This window comes from Lonchura striata, chromosome 4, assembly GCF_050655825.1.
Source record: "Lonchura striata isolate lonStrDom1 chromosome 4, ASM5065582v1, whole genome shotgun sequence".
Taxonomy (NCBI): Eukaryota; Metazoa; Chordata; class Aves; order Passeriformes; family Estrildidae; genus Lonchura; species Lonchura striata.
This window is the reverse complement of record NC_140706.1, coordinates 60,447,315-60,463,879: the sequence shown is the minus strand read 5'-3', so window position 1 is coordinate 60,463,879 and position 16,565 is coordinate 60,447,315. Positions and strand designations below refer to the sequence as shown.

The following is a 16,565-nucleotide window of genomic DNA, read 5'->3' as shown; positions in this document are numbered from 1 at the left end:
ATGTTACAAGTTGAAAGATAATTCAATTGAGCTTTTGGCTTCTGGTTACAGTGAATGTTTCCCATATTTGCTAGCGTGGGAATTTGTCAGATATGCAGCCTGCACAGCCTTTCTGTGCTACTTAAAAAGCATAAGCCTGAGACACAAACAGAGAGAAATGCACATATTGTCCAACTACTCATTAACCGTACAGGGTGTGCTGCAGGGATGGGCTGACAAATAGTTGAAAATAGATTTCAGTGTCTCATGATGTTACCAGCAGGACTGGTGTGAGAATCCAGAGCTACTTTTGGATCTATCAAAGATAATCCCAATTGGAAAGGTTGAGGACGGTTCAATGATAACTTGCCCTTCTTTTGGCTGCCAACTTTTAAGAGGATAGCACAGTTGGCTGTTGTCAAACTTGTGTTGAGCTTTACTGAGACGTCCTTACAGTGGCTACTACTCATCAGGGCATGAAATGCTAAGTGCCTGGTTCAGTTTCTCTGGGTGCTTTTCTTATCTTGTCTATTTATCAGCAGAAGAAGACATGAATGAGAAGAGCATCTTAAGAGGGGAAGTGAGTCAATATACTAAATCCTGTGAGTTCAAACAGATTGACTTGAAAAACCTTGCCAAAAAAAAACCCAACCAGTCCACCCCAAACCACGCAAACAGCTGGAAGTCTTTACTGGTGAGGGTATGACGCCTTCTCAAAAATAGAATGTGATGGAGTAGCTAGTGGAGGATAGAGGCACTTGGACTGCATTAAGAAAACATGTGGTGTTGCAGTTTGGCTCACCAACCCACATCTGGAGTAATGACAAAAAGGCATTTGAATCACAATTGCTGTGTGAAATGTGCTGACAGCTGCAGAGAGCCAAGGTCAGTGTTGTCCACCTGTGAGTAGCTGGGAAGCACAAAGATTTAGTGTCACTGGTGAGGCTTAAGTCAACAAACCCCAGCAAGATGGGTACACAAGCACTTTTTGCTGTCTTATTCCTTATTAACATTTCTAACTGTCCCCTATCTGTTGCTGTTCCTCCTGTGAGTATTGCTGGACTTTGCCAGCATATACTTCCACGTGACTTTGCTTAAGCAGCCAGAACTGGCAAGGATTCCTCCCAGTTCAGTGGCTGAGTGAGATGGTAGAGCCTGCCATCTGTGATGAGAAGACAGAAAGTGGAGAAGCAAGTGATCTGGAAGTGAGTATGCCAGCGTAAGATGCCAAGATAAGTTTCTTTCATCTGGAGAACTGTGTAGCCATGAAACTGGAAAAGTGCAGCCAGAGGAAAAATAAAAAATATCCTAAAGCTTAGCCTTCATCAGAAAGGATTTTGCACAGTGATTGAGGACAATGTGTAATTTCTTGTTATGATGCAGAAGCGCCTCCCTCCACATTTTGCACTGGGAATCAGAGGACAGACCTGCTGAAATAGAAATAGTAATAGGGCCTCCTCTGAAGAGACTGCTGCCATTCTAGAGAGGAAGGCAGAAAAGAGGTATGCAAGGATGGTTCTGTAATTCACCAGAGGCCAATGAAGGAGAGGGAAATCCTTGGGATATGACATGATGAGGCATTCAGCAGCACCTGCTCATGACCTATGGCCTAACCTGAAATAGATAAGCCCTGCACCATCTATTTTGCTTAGAGCCAGCAGTGAGCAGTATCCCAGTGACTGAATCTAAGACTCAAGCAAGGAGGCCAACATGAAAACCTGAGAAGATTACAAGATTTTGAAGAGTTACGAAAGTAATAAAGCATATTTATTGCTGTTTTTCTTTCAAATCATTATTAAACCAGTGAGAGGAATGTTGCAATAAATCATGGCGTATTTTTATACTGTGTCAGTCTGTTTTGTATTATGTCACCCCTGAGTGGGAGTGTGAGTCTTGGAAGAAGTTAAGTTTTGCACATGTGTGTTGGAGCTGTTTTGGTTTATCCTGTTCACTTGTTTTCTGGAGTATCCTGCATTGTTCAGCTATTGGCATTCACCAAACTGTTCAGGTTTGGGGCAACTTCACACCTTCCCCTCCAGCACAGCCTAATGCTGACTGCTTATGGATATGTTCAAACTTCTGTAGAAATACCAAAATATCCCATTAACTGTCAAATATGGAACAGCACAAAATGAATAGTGTCCAAAAATCTTAATAAGGAAGTAAAACAACATGGTTGCCAAAAGTGTTTCACAGTCAAGTCAACTAATTACCAGTAAGTTTCCCTGAGGCAGAAGAGATGTGACTAAGAATGCAAGTGACTTGGTGGGGACACCTTGTTCACTCTCTGCAGAAAAACTGCATGAGGGAAAGCACAAGCAAGTGATGCCTTTTGGACAGAAACTTTGGGTATCTGGACTGGTCAGGTCAGCTTGGGTGCAGTTGGCACGTGCTTTGAGTCTGGACTCACCACTGTGCAACACCTGGTGAGGCCTCGTAGTAGGTCCTTTATCCTGAAATGATTCTTGGATTTTATTCCTGGGTAAGAAAAGGCTGCAGAAAAGGTTTGGCCTCCTGTTCTGTGCCTTTAAAACACCCACTGTATACCAGCCTGTTAAGGATTCTCAGTCTGGGAGAGATCAGATTTAAAGTGATTCTTACTTTGCTTAGAAGAAATTTATATTTTGCACGCAGGTAGAATACATCCCCTTAGAAAGCATTTTTCCAAGAAGACTGTAGTTTTCAATTTTGAATTTTTTAGGTACCTATTGCTGATGTCTTTCTGTACTGCAAACAAGGTATTCTTATTTCTGTTATGATCTTTAATTGAGCAGAAAGCAAATACTTTGCTGGAGATGCCATTTCACTATTGAAATTAACTTTCTTCTGCCTGTTAATTAAAAGTTAAAATATTCTTTTTGGAATCATGTAGCTGGTATTTTTTGTACTCTTTGGGATACACACGTTCAGTTTATTAATTGTTTCCTGCTTTAAAAATCAAATTCAGGGAGGCATGGAATTCATGGAAGGCCATGTCAGGATAGAACTATGCAGCATCTTAACCTAGTATTTGGAAAGTTCTAGTTTAAAGATGACTACTTATGCTTCAGATTATTAAGTAATAATAATTTTTACCTTTCCTGATTGCCCTCTCTAGATATGACAATGGAATGTAAATTTTTGAAGTGTTAATTTTAATGATCCATATTGTGTTGTGATATAGCAAATGTGAGATGTTGAAATTTAGCTAAAAGCCTTTTGTGAGGTCTTCACTTTTCACTCCAAAATGCAATTTTACCAAAGCATGCTGCTTCACGGTCTGCCTATTTTTCAGCATGAATTCTGTAAGTTAAACTGTTTCTTTAATAAGATGGTATTTCTTGCAATATTAAGATGTTGAGGTCAAAATTAATATTTACTTCTTCTTCTGTTAACTGCTGTTTTCTTTTAAAAAAGGCATCTTGTTTTTTTTCCTATAGCCCTTTCTTTTCTGAAGACACATTTAGACAATCACCATTCACTTCCAACTCAAAAGATCTCCTGCCCAGCGAAACTACTATTCATGGAAGGACGTCTGTACCAGGTCAGATACCTTTTTCTTCCATTACTCCCAGTTAACATATTTTAAAATTTTTCTTACTATAAACTCCACCAGCTGACTAATGCTCTTAAAATATGGTTTGCTTTGTCAAAAGACAGTTATTTCTCCATTATAATAAGTGCTTATTATTTAGAAGAAAAAGAGAAAAGTTAAATATTGCTGGAGCATTTGTGTTAATAGTCTTTAGGCTGCTGTTTCTATGAATTGTACAATAGTCTATAGCAGATTAAATGTAGCAATATCAAGAAAGGTGAGGAATTTTTTTTGTGTTTGTGTGTCTGCCACTGTACTGATGCTGAATTCCTGTCTGCTGTTCTCCTGTTCCTGGACATCTCCATCTCTGGAGTACAGATAAAATGTTTGCAGGACATGTACCAGGTGGCTGAGCTTGGCAATACAGTTTTCCTGCCTTTAGCAGTAATTTAGAACCCTTTCTGGAAGGATATGGAGTTCTTCAAATGTACTACTGGAAGGCCACAGTGTCTGTGGGTGCCTTCCCACTGATTTTCTGAACTAATTGACAGGCATTTTATGTCCAGATATAGCTTGGGTTATATTCTGCATTAAAATGGAAAATACAGGCATGTAATAATACTATTCAAGGTCACACTGAACACATGCAAAAACTTGATATGTGCCTTCACTGTTCTGCTGCAAAATAACTCGTTTGCTAGTTCACTGCTATCTGTTCTTAAATTAATAGCTCTGGGGTTCTAAAGGTCAGTAATTACACAGTCAGCTGTAGGGGGGGGTTATTCACCTTTTCTTAGCAATCAATAAACTTTTGGGCACGTTACTGCTAATTTTCAGCTATAGACTGTCATTTAATTTACAACTTAACAGACCCTTCATTTTTTTTTAATGCTTGAATAGTCATTTGACAGCTTGCAAAGTGGCAGATGAGGGTAAGAGCTAGATGCTGTCTAAGGGTAAATATGCATATCAAGAAGAAAAAAAAAATTGTAGGATAAGGACAAGGGTCTCCAGACTGTGCACAGACACACTTCTGCAAGGAGGCAGTGGATTCTGTACCTCTGGGTGAGGAGAACCAAATCAGGTGTGGTGTTCTAAGTATTAAAATGTAAACCAGGTTAGCACTTTCAATCCTGGCTATTGACCTTGGCATAACATGGAATATTCATTCATATGCCCAGATGAAAGATGAGAATTCACAGACTCCTCAGGCAGGGCTCAATACCTCAGAGGACATGGCCTCTAGCAACAAGACTCTTACATCATACCAAGATAAATGCATAAGAATTTTAATTTTCTCTAAGACTTTACTTTCAGTGAGGCCACTAAAAATACAGGTGGGTTTTGGTGACATGTTTGATCTTCTGCTTAAAAGATGTAAAGTATCTTGTTGGTTAGATCATCCTGGAGTGTTAGAAAGGCTTCTGAACTGGGTTTTCATATGTTTGTGCTGCTCCATAATCTGTTTTGTGACCGTGATAGGTCTGTGTATTATAATACATACTGCTCTGTGGTTATGAGAGTCTGATATATAATAGTAGCAAGTATACTGAAAATCTTAAAATGCCATTTCTGCTACATTTTAATTTTTGGAATGACTCTTATCATTCCAAATATGTTGTTTTTTTCTCAGCTTCACAACAAATTCTTGGGCTTGAAATGCAACTTCACAGTAGCACCAAGAATGTGATTTAAATTTGTAATCAATTACAAATATTTTATTCATGTAAAAGAACAGCAGAATACCCACAGGTAAATTTCCTATTAGTTTCAGCCTTGCAAGAAGAAATAGCCTATGTACTGCTATGGATAGCTCTGAAAACATTTTATCCCTTCAAAGAGCAGCATTAAGGAACGGAAACAAGCCATTGTGCAAGGCCTACAGAAAGTGTAATGGAAAATGCTGTGGAAGTGTGTATATGGTCTCCCACATAAAAATGCTTTCGTTTGAGATTTGTTTCATGTTATTCCATCCCTGAAACAGGACAGTAAGAAGTAGAAAAGAGCAGCATAAAAAAATGATAGGGAAGACCAGTGGCCCTGGTGTAACCCCATGTACATGGTTGCCGCTTCTCAAGTGAGCACCAAAACAACAGGCAGCTGTGTCCCCAGACTCCTGCAGCTTTCTGGCTGCAGACTTTTTGGCACCCTAGCTGCAGAGGAATTGGGAAAAGTGACAGGAACACAGGACAGTAGGATATTTCATGTGTCAAATTCAATTCTTTTCTGTACTAGGTAACATTATACAATCTTATTCATTACCAAGCTCCATCTTAAACCCCATCATCCTTATTATTTTTATGAGGGTGCTGTTTCAGAAGCTCACCCCCTTGAAGAACTGGGACCACACTCTTTCCAGCCTGAATTTATTCACAGCAAGTTCTACTTTTGTTATCTCACCAATGCTGTCCTTCAACTTTGATAATTCTTCCTTGTGATGTTCACCATCTGATGTGCCATTCCTTACATTCCTCTATTCCTGCCTTCATTTTGGGAAAGTGAGCCAGGCAGTCTTTTAGTCTCTTTTAGTACGATAGGGTTTCCATTTCCTACCCTTTTTCTGCCTCTGTTTAGGGGCATTAATTTCTGCAAATATGAGTAGTCAGAGCTATATGTGCTCTTTCATAGGAGGTTTTATCCCTGACTTTTTCAGCAGCCTGCAGTCTTCTGAGTGCATATTGGAAATGCCTCTCCTGATTAATCACTGCTTTGTAACTAGAACATGCTGGTGCCTCTCTTACTGGTCAAATAGTAACATGTTTTTCTTTGCTTTATAATTTCAGCTGATGATTTCAGCATGCAACAGAAATTCTTGTTCCTGCACTCTTAGGCATATGACCTTGTAATTTGAATTGTTTCATTTGTTATTCTAGCTCTCAAGATGATTTCTTTAGTACTCTGAAATTTCTTCATATTGATATTGCTTTCATTAATGCACTTCTGGTTTGTTTCAGGGTTTTTGTGTGTGTGTGTGTGTTGAAGCTATTAAAGAGGATTTTTAAGTACAGCCAGTCCAAAGTTCTGTCCTTGAGACTTAAGCTTAGTGGCCCCCTCAGTGCAAACAACTTCACTTTATAGCCAGTTTATAAGAAAATTGAAAATTTGGGTCTTTAGGTGGCAGAGCACTCTTTGTAGGACGTTGAGTAGATAAGATGCCCCAAGGAGTATGAAATAATTAGGGAAAAATATTAAAAGATGTGTGAATGCAATGCACTGATCAGGGCATTTAGTGGAGGAAGAAAATATTAAATAAATAATGATATTGTAATTGATTCAGCCTGAAAAAAGGGTGGAATGTTCCTAATCAGCAGCAGTATCACAGGCAGGAGAGTTAATTTTAATTCAGGTATCCAGGGAACTAACAATGAATTCTCCAACAGCTGTCAGAAAGGGACTCATCAGACACACAGAAGTCATGGTATCTCCCTGATAATCTGTGGTGAATTCCTAATACTCTGAGAAGGGAAAACAGAGTTTCCTAGGGCATATAGTTCAAATGTACTGGTTAGCTGTGGGGAATTGCTTCTCTCACTTTTTAAGGTATTTTCTATGCTAATAACTATATTATTATATTGCATTTTCTGTATTAGTCTTACTAATACAGAAAATGTCCAAATAACTTCATTTTTACTCAAAAATGGAAATAAAATAGTTTTGATATCTACATCAACCAAACACGCTTTGCTCAAAAATTACCATCGTATCAAAGTAATATCTATTACAAAGTCATATCCAAACCAATTCAATAATTTCAGCTACTCTCTCTAAGAATGTGGCCTCTTTTAATCTAGCAAAAGGTAGGGAGAAGAAATAATTTTTTTTATTTCAAACAGTCATTTTAAAAAAGGACATTTTCATCTTCTGTTTTATAAGGTTCTTCTTTTGACAGAATAATTTTATGTCAGACTATATAGTTCAGTTCAGATCACTGGATAAATTAAAAACTTGATCTTATGCTGCTTTTCCTGACCCTTAGTCAGTCTTTAATGTACTTTAATAGTTTTCCACCATCTCATTGACTCATTCTGTAAATCAAACCTGCCTTCATGGAAGCCAGATGAGTGATACTCATTATTTCTTTTCTGGATGGTTCATTAATATTAGTGAAAACCTCAGCCATGTTTTTTTGGGATTTTTTTTTCTCTATATATATCTATTTGTGTGTAGTATATTAATATTTCATTATTTTCTTTCCTGTTTATCAAGGACTTGGTATTCTCCTTCATTTCCATTTACAGTGCCAAATACTAAAACAATCCCATCTGTAGTGGATTAATTTTTTTTAAATCCATCTTTTTGTGAGAATTTAGTACTACTTGCAACACTGTAATTTTGATGGTGGTAAATGAATTTCACATGGCTCAAATAAACTTTTGGAACTGGAAGATGTAGGTTTTAGGGAGTTGTAGTCTAGGAATACTCCTCTCTTTTCAAATTTTGCCACAGCTTAATTTACTGGTTGTTGGTTTGGTTCAGTGAGATAAAGCCAGTAAAGCTCTGGTCCCTTTTTGAAATACATCAGAGCCTGCTCTGCCATGTGTGTCCACACTCTGCACTGGCCTGTAAGATGGCAGACAGGCCGTGCTTCCTCTCCAGGATTGTCCAGAATCAGTAGCATAGTGCTTAGTTCAGTAGAAATTTGGAAACATAGTGCAAAATTTTTGCATTTTAGAAGTGTTAGTTGTTCTTTTAGTGATAATGTAATTAGTGGGATCAGCCCATTTTTATATTTATGGATCTAAGGTAATATGTGGAACAAAGATTCCAGTATGTTTGGAACTCCAGGACTGTTCTGCAAATGTGCAGGTTTCTCCTGTTACTGTTCATACTCACACTGGCCTTTTCTTTAGAGCAGTAATTCCCCTGTAACTTCACTAACACTAAAAGGTGAAAACCTGCCTCTCCCAGGACCTCATCTTGGCACATTCTGCTCTCAGCAGTACAAACACCTGTGTGGCCACAGCAGGGGAAGTAGTGAACCAATCTCCTTTTTTCCTCTCATAGTGTGTGGGAATGGTAGGATGTGAGCAGGGTGAAGGGAGGCTGTATTCTTCAACCATGTGAAATTTCAGCATTTGTGTGACACTGGTGTGCCCATGAGCACATTTCATCTGGTTTATTTTCTTCTGTTACTGGAGCTGGAAAATACCTCCTGAGGGTTTAGAATTTTAGCTTGAATATGATAAATAATCGTGGTGGTGGTGTGCAGATATCACATTCTTTAGTATGAGTTTGCATGTATCTTCCTGCCTAATTCCTCTTTAAAGGTGCTTTAAGGCCAATATAGCTCTTGATGTTGTAATTTTCTGTGACATTTAAACACCTACGAAGTAGATAGCAAGAGCATTTTTGGTCCAACCAACAGAGGTGCTCATATTCACTATTTTCTGGCAGTATTTGTGGTCTGTTCTGATTTCCTGTACTCTGCTGGAAACTAAACTTCTGCAACCTTCTACAGGGACCAGCTCTGAATTTTGGGTCATCACCATGAGACGACTGTAAGCACACTGCAAAATGAAGGGACACCTTAAGGGTTTGATTTCTGTGTGTGGGACCACTGCTGCTTCTGTCACCCTGGAAAATACCCTTAGGTCTTAGGGGACTATGAAACACACAAACCCTGTGAATTTCCACTGAAGTGACCAGCGGTGAAATGTTGGCATTTAAATTTCCCTTGGGTAGCTTCCCTGCTGTGTACCTATGGAGTTAATTAGAATGATTCACACCTTCTTACTGTTGTTTGCTTACATCTGCCAAAAAGCCTCTAACTCCACATTGTGGGTAATTCTATTTACTGTAGGAAGACTTTCTTAAAATGTTCAAATGTTAGAATTTGTAAATGAAAGACAGGGCTTAAGAGCATGATTGCAAGCAATCAATTTTGAATATTCAGGACATAAGAACCCATGGATTATTATTTTTGAGAGAATCACAGAATGGCTGAGGAATGAAGTCAAATTCCAGTCCCTTTCTCAGAGCAGAATCATCTTGCTGCTCAAGGCTATGTCCAGTCAGGTTCTGAATATTTCCAGGAATGGAGACTCTGGACATTCTCTAAGCCAGCCATGCCAGTGTTTGACCTTGCTCACCATAAGAAAAATTATTTTCTTATGTTTAAACGAATTTTCTTGTGTTTAATTTGTGCCCTTGCCTCTTCTCCACTGGCAGCGCTAAGAAGAGTTGTTCATCTTCTTCACTTCATCTTATTTCACCCTATCAGGTATTTATCCAGGTTGGAAAGATCCCACCAAGTCACCTTTTTTCCACACTGAGCAGTCCTAGTTCTCTCAGACTCTCCTTGTATGACATCTGCTGCATTCCCTTAATCATGTTTACTGGACTTCAGACTTTTTTGAAAGCCTAAAAGAATATTTCATGCCCTGGCAGCTGTTTCCATCCCTGTGATGGAACAGCAATTTTTATTGCCCGTGTAATTGCGGGGGGGGGTGTGGGGGGGTGGCCGTGCACGTGAATTGACTTACACGGTGCTTTTTCTCCACCTTGCTTTGTCCCATTATTAGTGCTTATGATCATTTTATCTGCTTTCGCTGTTGGTCTGAGTTATGAGCTCTGCCCATCCAAGACATTGGATACCCCTTTCAGATTTCCTGATGACGGGAGTCCCTGACCCCTGTTGGCTTCTTGTCAGGGTAGAAAAGTGAGAGTGGCACTTAATTCACTACCAAGGTATGTTCTATCAGGCACTTGGTCCTGCTGTTCATTTCTGTCTCAGAATTTCTGTGAATTGTGCTTGGGGAAAGTGGTGCTGGAAGCAGATGCCACACAGTCATTGCTGCCTTCAGGGCATAACTGTAGGTACTCCCTAAGCTGTGCAAAGTCTGCCTCTCTCAGTCCTCAAAAGCACCCTTTTGATTTTATTTTTCTTCTGGTACTGGTCTGGGAATAAGATTCAACCAAATATTCTTCTTTGTGTGTGTACACATGGGTGTGCAAGTGTATGGCTGTGTAAAAATCCATGCAGATGCATGAAAAAGGATGCTGGAGAGATATCCCTCTTACAAATCCAACCTGTGTGACACCTTTATAGATGGTAGGAAAGGGTTTTTTTTTTGTGAGAGAGTGGCAGATTGATTTTAGTAACTGATTTGAATTCCTTATCTCCCACATGCTAATTCTTCCCACAAAAAGAGTGACTTGTGGGTACAAGTGCCTCATGTGAACTCTCTGGAAGGCCCGGGACTGTCAGCCACTGGGATGGCTCTCTGCAGTCTGATAGCAGGAGACAGATAGCTGGTGACTTGTGGAAAGTCATTCTAGAAAGGTGAGATAGTTGGACTGCTGTAGAAGTGGGCTGTACTTGGCATAGTTCTCCAAAGCAAGACAGATTTTGCAGAATTTGTTCAACATAATTCAGTGCTAAAGTGCCCGATAGCAGCTCTGGCACGTTTTCCATCCTATCGCATCCTGTCTTCAGTCCCCATGCCCGTCTGCCTGCGTGCAGCCTTCCCCCTGTGCACTCAGCTGCCTTGACAACCACTCTGCACCACAGGCATCGAGCAGAGGCTTCCACATTTCTGAGTCAATCCATGGGATCATAACCAAGGCGGCTTCAACTGATTGCAGTGCTTTCTGGATCTGCTCCCAGGCAGGTTTGCATCTCCTGCACGTGAGGCACAGATCTGTGGTGCAGCAATAGAGGCTGTCTCCTGAGCAGCCACACAGTTTTCATTAGTAGCAGAGTCTCCTTCAGAGCTGAAAATATCATTTATTATGCAGAACAAACAATTTCAAATCAGCAGATTTGAAAAAAAATGCTCAAGCATGTGCTCTCTAGCTAAAGCAGGACAAGTTAAATGTGCAGCACGTGCATTGTTGTACATGTCTTAGGTTTTCTTAACCATCAGTATTTACTGGGCAGGGAATGTGATCATATCCTTCTGAGCATCCCATGAAACTCCTGGTGAATTGGCCAGTCTCTCAATACAGGCTAAACAGCAGGGCTTTGCACAAATTGATGTGGCCACATAGATTCCACTTCTTTTCCCTGTGAAGTCACTGCACTAATTATTTTGCCAATTGTTTACAGGACCTTCAAGATGAAAGGTGTGAATTAAAACAAGCAGAAGAGTTCATGACTAATGGCTGTCTTGGAAGGCACTTGACATCTATCTGAAAACTTGTGTTTCTTGTTTTACTATGGGCTGCCTTTATACAGGGAAAATCTTATTTTCCAGTACTATGCAGTGTTCTCTTACAGGCAAAAATACTTATTGACATCTCTTATTATTTAACTTATCATAATAAGTTTGCTGAGTAATAGTTACTCAATAATAAGTGATTTTTGAAAAAGCAAAATCACTGTTGCCATAAATATTTTTAATCATATAACACAAGTGGAGGTCAAATTTGAGAAAGGTTTTTCGAGCAGCAACAATCATTGGAAGGATTTGGTGAGAAATGTGGGACTTTGTCTACCATGTGTTATTCTGGAAAGTGAATTTGGGACAGCACAGGGCTGCCAAGCAAGTTCTTGGGAGCTGTCTTCTGATGCAGGTGATGGAAGACAGCTTGGGGGAGAATGACACAAAGTCATAGAATTGGTTTTGGGAAAGGGAGAAGGGAAAACAGCAAAATAAAGCCTGTCGGCTTCCGAAGGGCAACTGGAATCAACTTGGAGTGAAGCTTCTGATGTGTCCTCCCACAATATGCCCATGGTGAGCAGGGAAACTCAGGGTAGGTACAGCTCTAATTAAGGCTGAAGTCAAAGCCCAGGGACCATGTGGGGTCTGCAAGAGGCGTGTGCTTGCTCTGGCATTCATTCATTTATTTCATTAACATTGTGGATGATGGAGGAGAAAGGATGTTTATTAAATGTCTGCGGCACACCTCGCAAGGAGGTGCTATGAGCACTTCAGAGGACAGAACTAGAGTTCAGACTTACCTTGAGGAACTGAAAAAACTATGAAAAATAGCAGCCAATGCAATGAGATCAAAGTCCTGTGCCTGGGGAATGGTGAGTGCCATGAAGAAAGGTGAGGGATGAATGCCCAGGCAGTGCAGCTTGAGGTAGGGATCTGGAGTAGTGTTGGTCAGACACTGTGTTTACAGGTGGCATTGCAGAAAGGACAAACATCTGGCTGAGGTGTTGGGAATGTTGTCTGTAAGGCACATGTGGTAATTCTGCTCTGCAGCTGGAGCCCAGAGTTCAATTTTGGGTTCTGTAATCCAAGAACAATGTGGAGGAGACAGCAGTGGTCAGAGGTTTAGAACACATGAGCTGTGAATGAAGGATGAAGAATTTTACTAATTTATTTAGTCTGGAGAAGAAAAGAGGGGATATATGATAATGGCATTCAGATATGTAAAATGACAACTTTGAGAGGAAAATAATAAACTTTGCCTGTGTTGATATGAGCAGAATAAGGAATAACTAGCTTAAATGACAGCAGAGGAGATTGCAGCTAAACACCAAGTGAAACTTTCTAGAAATTGGGTGTTTTTTGCACTGGCACAACTGTCAGAGGAGCCTCTGGAGCCCCTGTCACAGGAGGGCTTTTTAAAAAAATTAGTAAGAAAAGCATCTGTTGGGACTGGTAGGTAAGTTTAGTGAGTTATGAGCCTCTGGGTGTGGGAGAGAAAAGCTGGCCTCTGGGAGTCCCTTCCTGCTCTAATTCTGGGATATAAATTTAGTAACAAAGCTACAGTGGTGATTGAACCACTTCCTGAAAAAGATTTGATAGATGAGGCATTTGGCTTACTGATACTCAGCATGCTGTGATTTAGAATCTGCATCTCATTCAAACCTATCTCTGGTTTCGTATCCTCTTTTGTCTTTGCTAATATCAGAATCACTGAGCACTGAGTCAAATTGTTTCCCAAAGATTAAACTTTTCCAAATACAAGCTCAACTTGAAATAGAAAGACGAATTTTAAAATTACTTTTTTAGCTCTGCAAAAGGAATTGGAACACATAATTCCTGACATTTCTTTTTCGAGTTACCTTGAGACTCTTCAGTCCTCACCTATCTTACCTTGTACAAGTTTGCCTTCTATAACATTTGTCTGCCTAAGAGTAAATTAAATGCAGAATTCATCAGCTGTTTGGACAGATGGATAGATAGACATAAAGAGCATTGTTTAAAAATCATCTAAGCAAAGCTGAAGACAGGTTTGGGTTTTTTTTCTTCTACAGTATGATTTCAATTTGAGTACAATTTGCCCTTATTTGTTGCTGAGTGTTTTAGTTGAGTTTGGGGCAGTTGTGGTGCTCACTGGTGCCCTGCAAAAGCAAAAGGCAGATGGGAGAATTATGCAGAAGAAGGGGATGATTTACAGATAGATGCATGTGCTGGTGATAGGAGAGAGAGCAAGGGGAGACGTTGGTATCTTAAAAAGACTGAATTAAAGGCCTGAAGGAAATGGCAGATTCAAGTGTTTATCACTTGGGGAATCTGCAATAAAAGCAGCAAAAACGTTTTCTTTCACAGCAGCAATCACAAGCACCTTGGGAAAGGTGGCTCTGGCCAAATGCTTGTAGTTACTTGTTCATCCAGTGTTGATTATTTTGTGTTAATTCGCTCAGCTCAGGAACTCAACATGCATTTGGTGCTTTATTTTATTTTTATCCCTCACTGAGGTTTCTGCTCATCAGCTTCATCCAAGTACATAAAATTTTGCTTCACCCCAAAAGAGACAGCTGAAAATAAAAATACACTTTGTCTTTATTTATATCTGAATGCTGGATGGGGAACTACTAGTGTTAGTCTCTGCAAAGTGCCTTAGGTGTGTTTATTATCTTTTCTTTAGAAAAGAAAAACCCTTATTTCCCGTGGACTTGCAAGCAGAAATTGTCGCATTGACAAAAACTAAAGGAAAAAGGAAAATTTGTATGCCCCATAATGGTCCTAATGTGCACAAATGTTTGAGTGATTTTTAAAAGTGTTTCTTGGAAGTGTGTCTTAAGCAGAATTGTATGGGAAAATTTAAAAGGTAGAAACCTGTTGGCATTATGGAAATTAATTAATTTTTATTTAAAAATAGCAATAGGAGCAAATTATAATTATAATTATAGGAACTCAGTGTTGGGGCACCCAAAAGAAGTGTTGCAAGCAGTGTAAATGCTTGAGATAGATGTGAGGGCTACCTGCCTGGGAGTAAATTAGAGGAAACTTATGCAAGTTTATTATGGTACAACTATTGTCATGAATATATTTTCAGGAGGAAATGAAATTAAATATATTATGCAAAGATAAGATAAGAGAGCACATTACCAGGTTTTTCTCTGACAATAGATGCAGGATTGAACTTCAGTTGTTATTTCTAAACAACAAAAAAAAAGTAATAATGGTGATAGAGCCTTTTGCTACTTAAAGGCTCAGTTGTTCTTGGTAACAACGATGAGGTAAAACTTTGAAAAACACTTTTTGGGGAGCAGATTTGTTGGTGCCTCCTTTGCCTTTCTTGAAATGTCTCGGCACCCTCAATGGAAAAAAAAAAAAAAAAGGTGATTTTTCATCTGGGCCATACTGAATTACTTCATGTGCAATCACGAAACCCAGCTGATGTTCTCGGTGATAACTGTGAGTGATGGAGGAGCTCTTGGAGCCATGCAGTGAGATAATGGGATTCTCCCAGGACTGCTATTTCCCAACCAGCAAATTCACAGCTTGGGGAGGGTCTGACTTTGCATCTGTTGTGAATTTTACATTGTTCTATTCTTTCTTGTTGTCTAAGGGATGCAGTTACCACAAGACAGTGCTGTTTGTGCTTTATTCTGTAGCAAGGCAGTGGTAAATACAAGCTGGGGAAAAGAGAGGTTGTTGCCCAGCATTATCCTCAAATTGATGCCATGATGTACCCATTGTACATCATGGCATTGTACATCATGTACATTGTGGTTTTCAAGTAATGACTGCAACATAATTGTAGCTTTAAAGTTCCTTACAAATCTGCAACTTCAGCCACCTTGCACAGAATTCACTAGATTTTTTTTCTCTCTTCTTGGTTGTTTTTTAAGTTTTGCGTTTAATGCAGAGAATAAAAGCAAATCCCAGAGCTTTGTAATGCAGATGAAGGTTATCGCAAGGTATCTGATGGTTTGTTCAGAAGTCTTCTGTTGTAAAAGAGAAGTGAAAATAGGTGTGAGATTTGATGCAAAGGTAGAACATGGGAGTGGCTTTGTGTTTTAAAATCAGATGTTGTAGTCCCAATCTTTTCTTTGCCCTTTCTCCTGTTTCTGATTGTCCATTTCTGAGCAATGGGCTCAATCTTAGCAGTGAAGAGGGCTTCACTTTTATTCCCATGTTTCTCTATAGAATCAGCTTTAAAGTTCATCTTTTACCTGTTTTCACTCTTTTCCCAAACCCTGGCATCTTTATTGTTTCTCAGCAATCTTTTCAAGTGCTGCTGTCTGTTGTGCGCTTGGACTACTTCTGTGCACAATATTAATGTTTCTTTTGGTGGGCTGTGCAAGCACTTCAATGAAGTATTTCCAACTTTGATGGTTGCTGTTTTCAGAAAGAGCAGCTTAAGTACTGCACTACTGATAGATAAAATCACTTGGGTTCTACTTTCTTCCATATCAAGGATTTTAAATTATCATAACATTACTGCTTTTTATCAAGCTCCACAGTAACATTACACATTTGCAAAGCTTTAGAGGGAGAAAAAATAAGAGCATTAATTGGTAAAGTTTTTCTTTTGGAAAGTAGACTTTTTCTGCTTCCTCTGTGCATTTGTTCTGTCATTCAGGTTATTATGTGCAGATTTTTGGGGATTATGAAACAAAAAGGACATGACTCCCTCACACATCGAGTTTTCTATCTTATTTGTATTTTTGTGGGGAATATTAGAAAATGTTATCCCTAGAAAACAACTGCTTATCTCAGTTAATAGTGGATGAGTCTGCTCACAGTAAAAGATACACCCTGAACCAAGACCAGACAGGATGCAACAATGCAGGGGGTGACAAATTAAGACTGCAGGGCCAGTCAGGGTCTCTGACACCTTAGATAAATTGAGAAATATCTTACTCAGGAACTACAGTACCTGGAAGGATTCCACTGTTTATTTTAACTGACTTACTAGAAATAAGGATTCTGGCCCTACAAAT

General features: G+C 39.4%; 1 protein-coding gene across 11 annotated transcripts in view; it reads left to right on the top strand.

Annotated features, from left to right (window-relative positions):
* The window catches only part of ZNF827 (zinc finger protein 827), a 114,875-nt gene that overhangs the window by 79,332 nt on the left and 18,978 nt on the right, over nt 1-16,565 (top strand). For all 11 annotated transcript variants that reach the window (XR_004148241.3, XR_014955199.1, XM_085579195.1 and 8 more), the window contains one exon: nt 3,399-3,502. Coding sequence is in view for 9 of the 11 variants with exons in the window: in XM_085579195.1 (XP_085435321.1) it covers nt 3,399-3,502 (104 nt within the window). In the remaining 2 variants the exon portion in view is untranslated. The remainder of the gene's footprint in view (nt 1-3,398; nt 3,503-16,565) is intronic.